At 41.5% G+C, this 17,187-nt stretch overlaps 1 protein-coding gene across 6 annotated transcripts in view; it reads right to left on the reverse strand.

Annotated features, from left to right (window-relative positions):
* Nucleotides 1–17,187, reverse strand: part of EYA1 (EYA transcriptional coactivator and phosphatase 1) — a 106,487-nt gene that overhangs the window by 38,703 nt on the left and 50,597 nt on the right. For all 6 annotated transcript variants that reach the window (XM_083187245.1, XM_083187244.1, XM_083187243.1 and 3 more), the window contains one exon: nucleotides 2,722–2,811. In XM_083187245.1, coding sequence (XP_083043371.1) covers nucleotides 2,722–2,811 — 90 coding nt within the window. The remainder of the gene's footprint in view (nucleotides 1–2,721; nucleotides 2,812–17,187) is intronic.

Genomic DNA, 17,187 nt, shown 5'->3' on the forward strand with positions numbered 1-17,187 from the left:
AAACAGGAAACTATGCGAGAGGTGTGAGGCGCGCTGCGCAGCTGCATAGATCCTGGGGTCCTCACAATGGTAATAATAAAAATATAAAAAATTTAAATAAAAATGTAAAAAAATCTATAAAAAAATAATGAATTTGTGGTACTATTGATTTTCCCTTCTATTTTCTGCTCTATAAAACTTCAATAAAAATTGAAATTTGAAAAAATAAATGAGATCAAAATCTACGGCGTTATTTGAACTGCTGTAGCATAAAATATACTTTCCCAACCAAAACTTTTAACCAGTGAAACTCCACTCTAGTGGTGTCTATGCCTAGTAAGAACTGCCCGTAACTCTAGAAAAAACCGAGAAGCTATAACTCTGTATGTGTGAGAAGGACTTGTGAATAGGACATCTTGTAGCTGAACAGCCAAGTTTGTACATTGGTGGGAGACCAGAGGCGTAGCTACCGTAAGGCAGCCACCGCGGCTGCTTGGGGGAGCAAGCGCCAGCGGGGCGCCCCCGGTGCCCGGGCACTCTGGTCAGACCCCCCCTTACCCCTCCGCATGCCGCCGCCTCCTCTAACATCCCTAAAAAAACTGTCTGCTGTACGGGGGGCAGCCATTTTGTCGTGTCATTTTTCATTACTGCAGGAGACGGAGCCCGGAGGCTATCTGCGGTGCCGGACTGAATGCGGGGCCTGCGGCGGCATGCGGAGGGGTAAGGTAATTTTTTGGCGGGGGGGCGCCACAATATTAGTTACGCCTCTGTGGGAGACACAGGTACGAGTAAAGGAATCCGTCTACATTAGTATGAGTGTTGGATAATTCCATTTTAAAAGGTCTTTTACAAAGGAGATGTGTGCAGTTATAATGCACAGGCCAAGTTTAAATTCAGGCTATCATATAAGACTCCCATTCAATACACAATACTCCCATACTAGAACAAAAATCAGTGATATACTGTACATGTGAAATTCAATTTGCTCAGTGCCAAAAAAGCCCATTATATCTTTCACAGCTAGAAATACAGTACACAGTTCTGGGAACAATTTTCACTAATTCTAATAATCAAAGCACCTAAGAAAAATAAGCAATTGGTCAGATAAGTCGTTCATATTAAAACCAAGAAACACTGGAGTTCTGGCAAAAAAACAAAAAAAGTTTGGCGGCTTCATTTATAATCATTAGAGACAGGATTATATGCATTTGCATATTTGCATATGCATTTGCATATTTTGCCCATTCTCACTGGTTATTGCATATTTTACCTAAAATCTAGTGATGGTGCATATTTTGGCCCTGCCCCCTTTCCACCCGCGAGTCACAGCATTGTTTTGCCCTGCTGGTGCTGGCCAGGTAGTGGTAGAGTGTGCAGGCTGGGGCAATATGTGCGCGGTGTGGGGAACCTTGGATGTACGCTATGTCTGATACTGCTCTAGGCTGCCAATCCATGTTGATAAAAGTCAGTTGGGGCGGATGCCATTACGAAGCTCCTGAACCTTTGCCTGCCCCTGGCCTGGGACTTAACACCAAGAGACAGACTTTTGCAGCAGAGGAGGCGGGCAGAAGGGTTGTGACATCACGCGGCGTGGAGGAAGTGTCACAGTGAGTATGCGGCGCAGGGAGGAAGCCTTCCACTGCGCCGCCCTCACACGCTATGCGGACATTTGATCCATCGGCGCTGGAAATGAGGGTCCGTGTAGTTGATGCAAGAAGAGCTTTGGACGCTGCAGTCTTCTGTAGCAGCCAGGAAGAAAAAAAGTCCTGTGTACAGCACTAGACATCTGCAGATGCTGTGGGCCTATTTTTGAGGTTTATTTGCAACTAATTTTATGCTGATTTTTAAATAAATAAGTTAAAAATGACTTTTTTTATTATTTAATGTAGCATATTTTAACACTATTTTATGCATATTTTAAGTATTTTTCATGCATATTTGCATGCATATTTCAAGCTTTTTATGTTGCATATAATCCTGTCTCTAATAATCATACTGTACATTCATTCAGTGCTTCTTGCTTTAAACTGTTATGTTTCCATTAATGCATAGTGGTATATTTATTTATTTACAGTTTATTATATAGCACAGCATATTCTGTTGCACTTTACAATTGGAAACAACAGTGATAAAACAAACTGGGTAGTAACCGATAAAGAGGTAGGAGGGCCTTGCTCTCAAGCTCAAAATCTTTACTAAAGTGTGGGTTTACAGAAGTAGAGATGTTGCCCTCTTCAACCAATTAGATTCTACTTCTAGAATCCTAATAGCTAGAATCGGGCTGGTACTATGGAAAACATCTCTACTTCTATCAACCTTACTTTAGTAAATAAAGCCCACAGCTTAGGAACAAGCAAATGACTCAAACTGCAATAAGATTGTGCTGCAGCTCTGAAGTGTTAGTTATATAATTGTGTAAATCGATTTACAACAATGTAACTAAAAACTATCAACACAAATACAATCATGAATGGTCACAAGGGAAATATAGCATAATGCTACGCCATTTAGTTCTGTATGTACACTATTAATACTGGCACAATACAAAAATAACACTGATGAATGAGAAACTTGCTTTTTCATTCCTTCATGTGATCACCCTAATGTCTCTTTATGGTTGCATTAATTGTGTAATGCAGTATATGTGTTAGTATTTCTAATAAAGACTTATGGTATTTTTTACTTATGCTAAATATTGCCACAGTAGATAAATGTATCAGCGTTTTATTTATAATCACTTACTTCTAAATCATTGAAGAACAAATGTGTATCTGCCAAGTTGAATATCATTTCTTCCATGCGAAGTCCAAGTGATACAGAGGTTGGTGGATCCTTATGGGACAAAAAAATAAAGAGTAAATTACTAATTTTCATACTAATTGTCTTTACACAGCATCACTTAGATAGGTGAATAGCTAGAACCACAGTAGCCTATGTGATACTACAGAGCCTGGTAAAATTATGTGCCAAACCTCTTAATGCTGGCCACACATCAGACCAACTTTCCTCCAACCATCCACCTAGTTGTTTGGATGGAATAAAAATCTGGTACTGGATGGGAGCAAATGTAATGTTAACTTCAGAAATTTGCTCCCAAAATCTGGTAAAGGACAAAAGCTGTCGCTCAGACACGGTACTGTAGTTGAACCTGTTTTATGTAAACAATTTGACTTGATTTGAATGTTTTTGTCCATTTTCCTGGGTTTGTGAGCACATTTCTGATTGTTCTTTGCTCCCATACAGTACCATATTTTTATTCCATCCAAGCAACTAGTTGGATGGTTGGAGGAAAGTTGGTCTGAGGTGCGGCCAGCATAAGAGGCTAGTTAGAGATGTGCAGGTTTGGATTTACCTGGATCTCAAAGTGGGATCTTATTGGCAAAACATGTGATAGCCAAATAGCCAATAAGATCCCGCTTTGAGATCTGGGTAAATCCGAACTGAACATCTCTAGTCTAGTTGTATATTGATCTCTGCAGGTCAAGTGATCTCCATCAAATAAGAAATTGGATGAATGCTTCTATTGATGCATCAAATCTTTTTGGTCTGTTAGCTCAATATTGTTATGGCAAGGACAGCATTATAGGATTGGTGGATTGCGCAATCCACCAAACCTAAACAGCCATTTCCCAGGGTCTTGGACAGACTCAGGATTTGCAGCACCAATCGACCATCCCTCCCCTAGTGGAGCGCAATACATCCCCCACTCACCTTTCAAGGACAGCTTTATGTCTTATCATTATGGTGGACCGAGAGATCTATTATTATTTATTTATTTATAGTTTCATGTATAGCGCAGATTCCGTGGCGCTTTACACTTGTAAACAGAGATAAAGCAAACTGGGTAACAACAGACAGACTTGGAGGTAGGAGGGCCCTGCTGCAAGCTTACAATCTATAGGGACATAGGAGGGAAACACAAGGACAGGCACCAGTAATAGCATAGCATTCCCACCAAGTTACAAGTCCAGAAGGGAAGCTATATAATACAGAAGTGCCTCAGAGGGTTATGCGTTTGGAACTTAAATATGATAGGCTTGCCTGAAGAGGTGAGTTTTCAGGGAACGCTTGAAAGTTTGGAGGCTAGTGGAGAGTCCTATGTCTATGCTGATTATGATGGGCATATTGCTTATGTTTTTGTATGTATGTAATACCTGATGAAATTAGCAATATGCTGCGATGTCCAGTATTGGTGTTTATTCATCATTTGGGCATATTGCAGGTTTCAGTAAAGTAAAAGCTCTATAGTGTTTAACAAGTGGAGAAAAATAGTAATAAAACAAAACCGGTGCCATCTGCAAGCCAATCAATGATATCGGGAAGTGTTATGGTTTACAATAAACAATCTAAACGGAAAGATTACTGTGTGTCAGTCAGATACTAACAATTGTAGGCTGTGGCAGCTCCAGAGAAGGGGCTGCTGCACAGTTCAAAATTCAAATAGGGGAGCCCCACCAACTGCCAATAAGCCAGTTTGAAATGGCATTTAGTGACAGTTAGTGTGGCTTCCCATCCCCCTCTGGAGCTGCCACTGATTATGGGATTGTACAACACTTGCACCTTGAAGTTGGAATTATGGCCAAAACTAGGGGTTTGTGAGCCATGCCATCACACAGCACACAGTGCTCTATGGGTCTACGGGGCCTCGGGGTTCCTACATCTGGTACCCTACAGCCAGTATTATAGTAGACATGTACTCTGCAGCTTATACAACCCCATCAGTGGTATCCTGAGGAATCTCTGAACAAGGATGTAATTCCCAGCGGCTGGTGGCCCTGCCCCTGTTACGGCGCTGCCTGGAATCTCAACGTTTACAATCATTGTAGATTTCATGGCTTCTCAAACCATTAAAAACTCTTAAGTATAGTAACTCTTTCTTGTCTCTATATTTTCCTCTTTATAAATCTCTAAATCTCTCTTTTCCTTACTTGCTAGATATGGTTTCTGAGGCACGCTTTGTATATTTTGTTTTCTTTTCTTTTTTTTCATAATGTAGATAAAAATATTTTATTTTGAACCTAAAAACACTGCATATTCCTTATAACAGCACCTGTTTTTCTTTCTTTAAAGTGATATGTTTATTCATACAGTAGCAATTTAACAGATGAAAAGATACAGAAGTGACATCTGAACTTCAACTTCAAACAAGAAATAACAAACTTGAAACACTGACAATTTGCGCTCTCTCCTTAAAGGGAAAATGAGAGTTCTGAGTGCTCCTCTGTGAGGGACGCAGCGGCCCTTGCAAGTTTTGCTGCCAGACTATCCAAACTTTTTCTTTTTTGCAATGACAGATAACAGCTTTATTTTGTTAAAACACTTAAATAGAAATAGTTTTTATTTGAATTCTATTTTTGAACTTTATACTGCATGGAGAGAAAAAAATGTAAACTTTTTTACATTTTATTGGAGTTTTTAGTGGGTGTTTGCGGTATACACAATAAAATGTGTATATCAACATGTCTGTGGCATATTTATTAATGCATTACCATGTTTTATTTTACTATCATATTATTTTAAGTTATAACTTTTAACTTGTATAGAATCTGTAAATGTGCAATATCATACCTCCCAACTTCGTGGCTGCCGGAGAGACACTGTCACGCACGCCAAAGGCGCGTCAAAATTATGGGGGCATGGCCTAGCTAAAGTGGGTGTGGCCTATACCCGCAACGCTCCCGCAAGGTTTTTGCTGCTGTGGGGCATGAATAGACGCTGTGCCCATGTGCACCTATTCACAGGTGACAGGTGGGACTCCTAACTGCCCCCCTCCACCATGGGACACTGCCGGCCCAGACGGGCCACGGAAACGTCCCCAAATACCGGGATGTTGCCGTGGTAACAGTTGGGAGGTATGCAATATCATGGGCTGATAATGTCACCAACAAATGTCTTAACAGCATAGGTGCTGTTATACAGATAATCTGGATTGTACTGTGCTAGACTCAGAAAGAAAATTAATATAGGTGATGTTCACCCTAGCAACAAATCAGATTCGGTCTATTATTTTCTAGGATGCAATAGAGAAATGATAAAAAAAATCTGATTGGTTGCTAGGGGTAACATCACCTGATTTTTAGAAACCTTAGTAAATTTACCCTACAGAATGTCTTTAACAGGAAACACTAGTGAGCACATCATAGGTGGTTATTTACTGTCACCAGGTGTCTTTGTGACCGATCTGTGACAGTCTGTTGTTAGGGATTCTAAGATTCATGCGATTTTTGGTGCAAGAACCTTGGGGGATAAATGAAATTATAGGCAATGTATCACCTCAATATTTGACTGCACATATTTTTGCCTATTACAGTAGAGTTTTTAAACATCACTAATTATCCTGTGCACCTCTATCTGGTGAGAGCAGCAGTTCACATAGGCGCAGCTCAGCCAATAACACTAATTGAATGATCCTCTTAAAAGGTCATTTTGCTGTGATGCCACCAAAAAAAGGTTACAATGGTTTCACCTTTAGATAATAAAGGTAAAATACAAATTGGAAAATCTTTATGCACCCAAGTGCTTTGGCTTGTCTGTCTAGTATGGGGCTGGCCAAATCAGTCCTCGAGATCTGACAACATTTTACATTTTCCAGAACACCTAGCTGGTGGACAGGTGCAGTCATTACTAACTGTCTCATTAACCAACGCATTCAACTGATCAACAGGTGGCCTGGAAAACATGAACTGTTGGTAGATTTCGAGAACCGGTTTGGCCACCTCTGCTCTAGTGCATTTTAAAGTACATACAAGACCTGATCTCCAAGATCTCAGCGGTGGCAGGGAAAAAGGCTGTATGCCCACTATCAAGGCAGGTGGAAGGCACCAGAGCGCCTCTGGTGGGGTGGGCGCCCAGGCACTCACACGATCAATTAGGGGGGTGTTGCGGTGCGGGTCGCTTCGTCGCTCCACTGGGGAAGTGATGCGGTGCGTGCCGCCGGGTTGCTACAACGGGGAGGAGGGGGTATGTGACGCGGCCTCCATGTCACTCTCCACGGGGGGATGGGGGGTTGAGTTTTGCCGGTTGACGCGGCACGGGCCGCAGAGGGTGCGGGGGTGGGGGAGGGGGTTTGGCCGGGTGATGCACCGAGTCGCTCCACAAGGAATGGGGGGGAGAGTTACTCATCTCCATCCTGCTCCCTCCTGCCACCCTCCAGTGGCTGGCACCCCTGGCAGATGCCTAAAGCTGCCTAGTGATGGCGCCGGCCCTGCCCACTATGTAGAGCAAAGCCCCTATAAATGCACACATTACACAAATATTTTAATTCAGTGGTCAAAGTGGCAATTTAGAAGTGGCGGCAGTGCTTGAAGTGTGCCAGTATGAGGTGACCACCACTTCTAAGTTTGCACTGTTCCTGAAGTTTCTCCACAATCTACAAACATGCTGGTTACAAACATAGGTATGCTGTGGAGGTGGGAAGGAGTATATTGTACTGGAGCCCAGACCCCCCTAAGAGATACAGTCACGTCCACAAAATGCTATGGTCTTATGCGTTCTAACAGCATCTACTGATGGCCTCACACTCACAATTTAGCATACCAACAACGCTTACAGACTGCGGCACAACATTTCTCAAGGTCACCAAAAGCAAACAAGCTTCCATCTTGGGTCATGCAGATACTGTACTTGTAAAACCCATACAAATATGGGTGAGCAACATTACAAACATCATCTACTGTATGTATTAAATGGACATAAAAGTTAACTTAGTATCTCGCAGGAATCTTTCTAAATGTATTTTTCTAAAGCCTCATACACATGGGGCAAATTTGCCTAGCCTACTGTACATGGTGAGCGATGTAGGCTAGGAAAATCTCTCTTGAGGTTAACGGTGGCTAGATCACCCATACACACGTAGCAATGTGTGAATGGGCGATCTGTGATAACTAGTGTTCTTTGGATTTGACTAGATCTTGACTATACAGTATGTAGTCAAGATCTGAGCCAGCGATGTCAATGCGCTGTCCATCGCTATGTGGCAAACACAAGGAGTGATCCGTGCTTAAAATGGGCTATTATTGCCCTCTGTGTATGCCCCTTATATATTTCTTCAGGTCCAGCTCTACCACCAGGCAGCTTTAGGCAGCTGTCTGGGGGATCCATAATCCAGACGCACCCCTGAATCTGACTATTACAAAGTTAAGTTTGACAAATGTCAGATGTTGAACATGGTAGGGCATGAAATACCGCCTATCGGCACATGTCGGTTCAAATAAAGACGTAAAAAACTCATGTCGACCTTTTGACTATTGACCTTGCCATTGTTGACCTAATGCTTCCTCCCAACCCTGTTGACCTTAGCCAGATCGACCTATTTCCTGTGTTGACCTAAGGCCTGTCGACCTTCAGTGTTTGACCCAATGCATGTTGTCCTAAATAGGTTTGACCTAATGACCATATGCCCTTTGGCTAGTGATATAAAAATATTACTGAAAAGCAAAGAAGCCAGAAATGCTTTAAAAAAAAAAAAAGAAAAAAAAAGAAAGAAAAAAAAAGGACATGTACAAGTATAGCTGAAAAAAAAAACCATTGAAATGTTCTGTTCTGTAAGAGGTAATAATATATGTAACCTTATGGACAGAAGAATGAGAGTAGTCATATTGACACTATCATAATCAGATTTACTTTACAGGTTACCGATATGCCAAATTAATCAAAGATCTGAAAACAATCTGTAGAGAACCACTAGTGTTCCGTGACTCCGGCCACCCACATAGACTTAAGGTCCTTTGTTTGCGATTAACATATAACACACTTTATGTTCTCCAAAGAAATTGCCGTATCAACTGGCTCCTTGCTGAGCTAATAAAATAAAAAACAGTGTCCAAAGCCGTGGTTTCTAAATATATTGCAGATGTCTGTCTTGTTTTCATTTGTGTAACATTTTCATGATTTTTATACATAGAACATATGCATTGATCGCTACATATATTTGTTGGATTATGTATTTGGCAGTTGTTAAGAAAGAAAGCAAAAGGGCTACAAATTTGTTTAGAATACCTCAGGTTTTTTTTTTTTTCATGTCAAAATATTTTAGCTCATGAATTTACTGTATGTTTCAGTTTTGACTTACATGCCTTCTGGTCTTTATTATTTATTAAACAACGGTATTTTGCTATTAAGACACAAATAACCGTTCCAAAAATGTTTTCTAAATATAGTAACCCTCTCTTACATAACCTTGGACCTAGTTCAGACCCATTCACTAGGAAGCATATATTCGCTGCCTAGTGAGACGGCAAGTGCCACCCATTGTCCTGCTGAAAACCTGCCACCCCCCACCACCGCCAGCATCCCCTCCAATTGCGTAACTACTAAATTTGCGCCCCCGCCAAAACTTCTGGCAGAGTCCCCCTCCCAAGTAAAGTTAGCCCCCCCCCCCCCCCCAGTAAAGTTAGCACCCCCAGCCCTGCCTTACCCCTCCACATGTTGCGTCTGCCTCCGGTTTATCTGTGGTCCCGCCGCTCCTCGAACTCCTGCTAATGAAAACTGACCGTCACAAATGGCTGCCCCTAATAGCAGACCATTTTTAAGGATGCTAGAGGAGGCCTCTAGCATCCTCAAAAACTGTCAGCTGTATGGGGGCAGCCATTTTGTGACGGTCAGTTTTCATAAGCAGCAGAAGCCAGGAAATCCCCGTAGACCCCCAGCACCCACATTTTCTCAGCACCTCCCCGCCACCGCGGTGTCTGCGGGGCTATTGTTATGTTACTGATCCCCTCAGTAACATGAGGTCAAAGAAGACAGAAAAAGGTTGCATGAGACCAAAAGATGAGAAATTATTTGATGGTCACCGACCATCAAATTATTTCAGTCTGAACTGACTTTTATTTTCTCCGCAGATTACCGGAAAGGATGCGGCTATTGACGGACGCCCACCCCAGCAGGTATCAACCCACCTTCATACCCAGGGGGATGCCCATAAAATGCTGGGCGATCCCTAGTTGATGCCCCCTGCCCATGCCCTCAACCTCCCTCCCCTACCCGTGCAAGCGCCTGGTGAGTGATGCTCGTCTAAGGCATTCACACAGGGGAATGAACATGCGCAGACCCTCCATCATCGAAAAAGGGGCTGAATTCGGACCCATACGAATGGGTCGGAACCGGCTCCCTTATACCCAGGATAATCACTAATGGTGCATGGTGTCATCTAGCTTGCAGAATTTATTTTGCTCTTATTGGATAAGAGAGTTTTCATTCAACCATTTTTGACCATTAACCATAGTTACACCAACCAGCTCAGAGCCAAGCCACTATGAAAGATAAACTACGAGCAAAAGAGCTTGTGTCATTCCTGTACAGCGCCCCCAACTACAGAGGTATTTATTTAGGAAAATGTTGTTTATGTACTATGCACATATTACACAGTGGTTTAAAGAGAATATTTAGATATTTACTAAGTATCAGCTTAATGGGAAGCAGTAGAAAGGTCTACAGTGTCTTGGTAGACAGTCAACAGGTCAACTCCAAAATGTCAACATCCAATAGGTCGACACAGACAAAAGTTTGACATGCACTAGGTCGACTTTGATGGAAGGTTGACATGACATGGGCCAACACATGAAAAGGTCCACAGGTGTTTTTCACAATTTTTTTCCCATACTTTACAATCCAGGTGGACTACGATTGGGAGGGTAGCATGGCCTCGCTTGCCCAATGTTACGTGAATTGGTGGTCCATATCGACAGCTGTAGGCATTTACACAAAAAACTGTGAAAAGATCATGTTGACCTTTTCAGGGGTCGAACTTTTCCCTATTGACCTTTTGCTTGTGTCAACCTTTTCACAGTGTCGACCAATTGCATGTCAACATTTTGTAGGCCTATTGACAATCTACCTAGACTCTGTAAACCTCCCAATCCACACCCTAGTGTGATTGCCGGTAGTCCTGGCAGTGGAGTTTCATACTACAATAACAGTAAATACAAAATGCTACTACTTTTGCATTTACTATTGTTTGTGTCTTAAGTCCTGCGGCTAGAACTGCTAATAATTGCATCAAAACCACAGCATAGCATATACACCCTGAAGCGGGGTACACACTTGGCGATATATTGTTAACGATATGGACAACATTGATATCCTTAACGATATTGTGCGCATATTGGGCCTGATTCAGATCCGTTCGGTACTGCGTACATTCGCACGCAGTAGCGATGTTGTGCGTCTGCGCATGCGCAGGCGGGTATCTGCGCATGTGCAGGCGTATGGTGCGTGCACCCACGGCGACCTTTCGGGTCGCCGGGTGCACGCACCAATGCCGGCTGCCCCATTAACATATGGGAATGCCCAGCGTTCCATGGGCGTTCCCATGACGTTCTCATGGTAATGAGGCAGTGACGCGGGTGTGTGGGCCGGGTAGCTGACATCACCGGATGTCAGCTGCCCGGCCGTATCCCCGCCAGCGTGCACACATATATCCGCAACTGAAAAGTCACTTATATATGCGTGCACGCTAAACAACATCCGATGGTCGGTGACCATCGAAAGATGTGGGCGGTTACCCGAGCCATGCGAATGGATGTTTATGCAAAACATCCTTTAGCAGCTGTTCGGGCGAAGCCGCACTTTGAGGGGGCGGCAGGGGGGCGGTTGTTCGCCGGGCGGGGTTTGGTGGACTCGCAAGACTGCGAATTCGCAGCCTTGCGAATCAACCTGAATAACCCCCATTGTCCAGTGTGTACATTCAATATCATTACTGATGCGCGCAGCCACGGTTATCGTTATCTGTACATGCAGCTCAATCTGAAAATATTGTGAATAGGGTGGCCAATCCCGGGATCTGCGGAATCCCGGGATTTGGCCCCATATTTTTCATTAGGGAGGCCAATACTGGGAAACTTGAGCATTTGTCAATCCCGAATCGAGGAATTGAATAAATGCCCCAGGATTGGCATGCCTAATTGCCAATGAGTGCATGTACAGAGCAGGAAGGGTGGGTGATGTCACTGACCAATAATGTGCATATAGGAATCGCCCAGTGTGTACCTAGCTTGAGTCATTCACATAAGTACCTAACCAGTTGAGTGTACATCTTATTTAGTTATATTATTTTTTAATGTCTTATTTATTTATTAATTTACTGTACTATTTCTCTGAAACAATAGGTTCAGGAACTCTGGGTCTGGGGGCCGAGCTATTTAAATAAAGGATATTGATATAGATAGATGTAAATATACATTAATATTATTTATAAGAGCAGGCACTCAAAAGGAACTTTAAAACAAAACTTAAAAGTAAATTTTGGACCAGGACAGGTTCAGGAACCCGGTTCCAGATTACGTCGTATTTAATGAGAAGTTCTGGAAGCTAGTGCTGAAAATAGCACTGTTTATTTACAGAATTTATTGATTATTTAATGATTGATTGATTCCTTATAACATGCACATAAGTCAAATAATCTACCGGCATATTTTTGAATTGTGGGAAACCCACACAGAAACTTCAAATTTCACACAGATAGGGCCCACATTATAATTTAAATATAACCCCAATGCTGTGAAGCAGCAGAGCTAACCATTGCACCCCCGTGCTGCCTACAAATGAACGAAACCTAATAACTCAAGTTTTAAATGGTCACAATTCATAGGTTACAATCATTTGTATCATTGAGAGTTGGGTAGGTTCTGCGATACCAAGAGGAAGCATTAAATTCTACTACTAGCCCATACAGTAACCAAGCACATTTTCTGTGCTCTGCGGTCCCCTGGGTGTGGGATATGGTCCCGACAGTCGGGATCCCGACAGTTATTTGCTCGACGTCGGGATCACGACTGGCCGGAATCAGATAGCGGGGAAAGCGCAACAAAGCCAGCGCTCGCCACGCTGCGGGCATGGAGTCTCGCTACACTCGCCACCTATTCTCCCTCTATGGGGGTCGTGGACCCTCACGAGGGAGAATAGCCAGTGGCCGTCGGGTGCTGGGGTCCTGTCGGGATCCCGACGTCGGGGTAATGACTGTCGGGATCCCGACTGTCGGGAAACTGTCCAGCACCCGGTCCCCCTACCACCCTTGACTGTGGAACCATCCACCTATATTATAATTGCCCACTGCCTGCAAAAGCTTAACAACCTTAAAGTAAAATTAAAAAACTCCTCATACTTCCAGTTTATAATATGACCGACTGATGCCTGTGCTTCTATTGCTGGCCAAGGTTATTAATAAAGTGCCCATTTTGAAACCAGATTAATTATTTCCATTTCAGATTCTTAGATTCAACTTGATAAGTGACACATCACTTCCAGTAACACCTACCTTTTTCCTATGCCCCCCATTGTGGGATGTTCAGCGCCAAATCATTACTACATGTATTGGCACCTTAAAGTGGACGTTAGTAACATAATGCTGTGTACACACGGGGTAATATGATTGCTGGGGATATATTGCTAGCAATACATCCCCAGCAATCATATTGCTCAGTGTCTCCTTTTCATCAGCGATGAAAAGGAGACACTGCTACAGGGCGGAGGGGGAGCGCAGCAGCAGCAGACGCTGCTGCTGTCACTTTGATGGGAGGAGGGAGGGAGCAGCGCCACGGGGCTGGGGAGATCAACGCTGATCTCCCCGGCGCTGACCTCCCGGCACAGCGATCGCTGGGGAAAGCCGCTGGACGCAGGAGCATGCTCCTGCGACCAGCGACCATTAGGCAGTGCACACGGGAGCGCGCAGCTGCGCTCCAAATCACTGGCAATATGGTCGCTCAGCGACCATATTTCCAGCGATTTTACATGAAATTGCACCCGTGTGTACTCACCTTAAGAGCATCTGTTAAATTTCAACAATCTTGGCATTTACCCTGTAGAAATGCCACAGACCTAATAAACTATAACTCCAGATTCCACTACATACAGCTGAAGCTCCTCCTAAACCTACATATGTCTTATTGGGCTCTAATATAGGTTATAAATTGGAATTGTAGTTATTTCAGTCATTGTGACATCACTATATGCTTGTAAACCAATATACTGTAGCAATTACTTAAATCTACAATTCACCCTGTTAGTGCTTAGGTAGAGGAGGAGCACCCCCTCCTAACACAGTGGACCTAGGGCCTGTTTCTGGTTCATTTGCAAAAGCAAATTGTCTCTCTAATGGACCATATGCACTATAGGGGCGGCGGGGGGGGGGGGGGGGGGCTGGGGGCAGATGTAACATGTGCAGAGAGAGTTAGATTTTCGTGGGGTTTGTGGGTCAAACTGATCTATATCACAGTGTAAAAATAGAGCAGCCAGTATTTACCCGGCACAGAAACAAAATAACTCTCAAATTGAAATCTCTCTGTTTATGTTACATCTGCCCCACCTGCAGTGCACATGGTTTTGTCCATTAGAGAGAGAAAGTGCTTTTGCTAATTAACCAGAATTAGGCCCTTGGTGTGAGCATGCAGGACATATTTAGTTTATTACTGTATAAACATTTAATGTATTTCAAATATATGTTAAGTCCAAGAGTAAATATCCTTTACTATATATTAACAGCAGCATTAATTACTCTGTAAAATATAAAGTCTCAGAGACCAGTGCGTATTTTTTTATCAGAACTAAATTATTTAAAAGAAGACAGAGAAATTGTAACGAAAATGACCTTGTGACCACAGTATATAAAGCTTTAATGTTTGTCCACCTGTTTCAAGCCATCAATTCTGTGAATGGGATGTCAACTATTTCCACCTTCCAAGACCAGTTTAGCAGCAGCTGGCTTGTTACATCAGGAGGAGATATACAAAAATGAGAAAAGCTCAGATTTCATTTAATAGAAATGATAAACACAGCAGCCAGCATTCTGCTAGTTTCTAGGATCCCTTTTCCCTGTTATTACATTATATACTAAAAGTAAAAAAAAAAACGCTACTAATAATTTTCACATCTACATGAGAATAAATGAGGAAACTTAAAAATCTATTTGGAGATGAGACTTTAAGCAGGAAATCCCCCCCCCCCCCCCCCCCCCTCTACACACAAAGCTCCTTGTCTGTGCCTTTATGATTTGTTGTTCAGCGCGCCCTGTAGGGACCACTATGGCACAGGTTCAGGATTTAAAGGGGAAGGGGGATATTATAGAGCTTTTCCGATACAATCACAATTTAAAATTTTTAACTCACTGGTTTTGATTTGAAGAAGCCTTGAATGGATAAAATCATTGAGTTACTAAATTAATCTGTTATAGTCCCATGTTTATAGTTGTAGTTTACACTATGATTGGAAAGATTTTACCATGTCTAGCAATTTTTTTTTTTAGTAGATTTGGAATTATATTTCAGTTTGATTTCAATAAATCTGGGGATCAGGGAATTTACTTGGACTAAATTTCCGTTAAATTCAGTGGCAATCAATGAAAACATTGAATCACTATTTTGTAAATTAATCTTTAGCAAACCCTTTGCCCTTACTGTAATCTGACTCGAGACCATATCAAACTATCACCCACTGTACATAATCACAAACACCAGAATCCTGACAGGGGTGTGACTAAGGTCAAGAGTCCAACATTTTAACACCACAGAAACCGTAGAATACATGACAAATGTAAAACATCTCCATAAAATCATCTTAAAGGTGCAATCTCCGGTGTGAGTCAGCACACAATAGACACAACAGGCCTACTGTGCTGTATGACCCCCGCCATGGCAACTACAAATATAACGAAAGATTAAAAAATGCTATCTTCCATCTACTCCCACTGCACAACAGTAGCAATTACCTCTAATGTGAAAATTGGTAAAATAAGTACTGTCTACTGAGATAAGAAGAGAATCACCTTGCAACTCCGCCCTCCTGTCACTAAAAGCACACATTATTATTGGTAGGCTAATTGACCTTTTGTCCCATTCATTCCAGAGCCCCAGGCAATTGTTCTCTAGAAAGAGTACGTAAAGTCATTGCCCTGTCTGCAATGTGTAGACGTTACAATATCAAACAACAAAATGACAACATTTTATTTAAAAACACACCGTCATTCATTTATCAGTCCCATCTTAATGCAGCCTCAATTTCAGGTTACACATGTAATAATTTCCTATTGTATATAAAAGACACACACACACACAACAGTAAAGGGATGACAAAAAAAAAAACTAATATAAAAATATATTTACTCACTTTTAATAAACAGTAATACTGTATTCTGTAATAAATGTGGTACTGTAAATATAATTATCTTCTCCATTGTATATATCCAGAATGTGTCTGTAATTGTACAGTGAACCTTGCACAGCCTTGGTGATTTATCTCATGGTGGTCATACACAGTACAATTGTGAGTGCTCACTTTGGGTCCATATGTTCCATAAGCGGTAATATCAGACCAAATTGCAAAGCATTACAAAAGGTATAGTGTAAAAATGTCTCAAACAACATAATGTGCTAATGGCCATTGCTCCACCCTGTTCACGCAATGCATTCTTTTATTTAAAGATAAAACAAGTGAAATATGACCAAAAGCTTTTTCCAAAAATCCTCTAATCTACAACCACAACATACAGGGTATTGGAGACTATATCCTACAAACCTAAATGTAAACAGCTAATTATTGACAATGCAGCTGCAAACTGTGTGTAGATATACAGTGAAAAGTGATTAAAATAACAGCAAAAACTATAGTTTATAAAATCAGTGATAATGACAATACTATTTATATAGAACAATAATAACAAAACTTAATTTAATGGACACTTATACATACATAATAAAGGACTGATAAATGTTATGACTGCGTATTTTAAATATACCTTATGCATATACAATGCATATCATTATGTAAAGACTTGATATGAAATTGATAGTAAATTTTGTTTAAGCTAATTCAAACTAATTGCTATTGATTGTATTGACATTTTAACAGATATGTTCGCCACAAATAAATATATCAAGCTACTATATGCAATATTATAACATATGCAAACAAAAATAAATAGCTTACAATTTTAAAAGTATTATTTTAACACTTATAAAGTATATTCAATGATATAAAACTAAACTGGCTAGGCTAGTAAACAAAATACAATAAAAAACAAAAACAATACAAATACAAACAAAATACTATAAAAAAAAAAGAAAATACAATAAAAAAAATGAAATACACTGCTAAGCCCTGGAACCTGGGGTCCGGCACCAAAAGTGCCCCAGGTAACGCAATTTAAATTGAGTAGAAACCCAGAAAAAAATTGTTGACATAAAAACAAAATACTAGCATAAACTATTATTCATAAGTGGT

The sequence above is a fragment of the Crinia signifera genome, chromosome 5 (genome assembly GCF_055691185.1).
Source record: "Crinia signifera chromosome 5, ASM5569118v1, whole genome shotgun sequence".
NCBI classification, from domain to species: domain Eukaryota; kingdom Metazoa; phylum Chordata; class Amphibia; order Anura; family Myobatrachidae; genus Crinia; species Crinia signifera.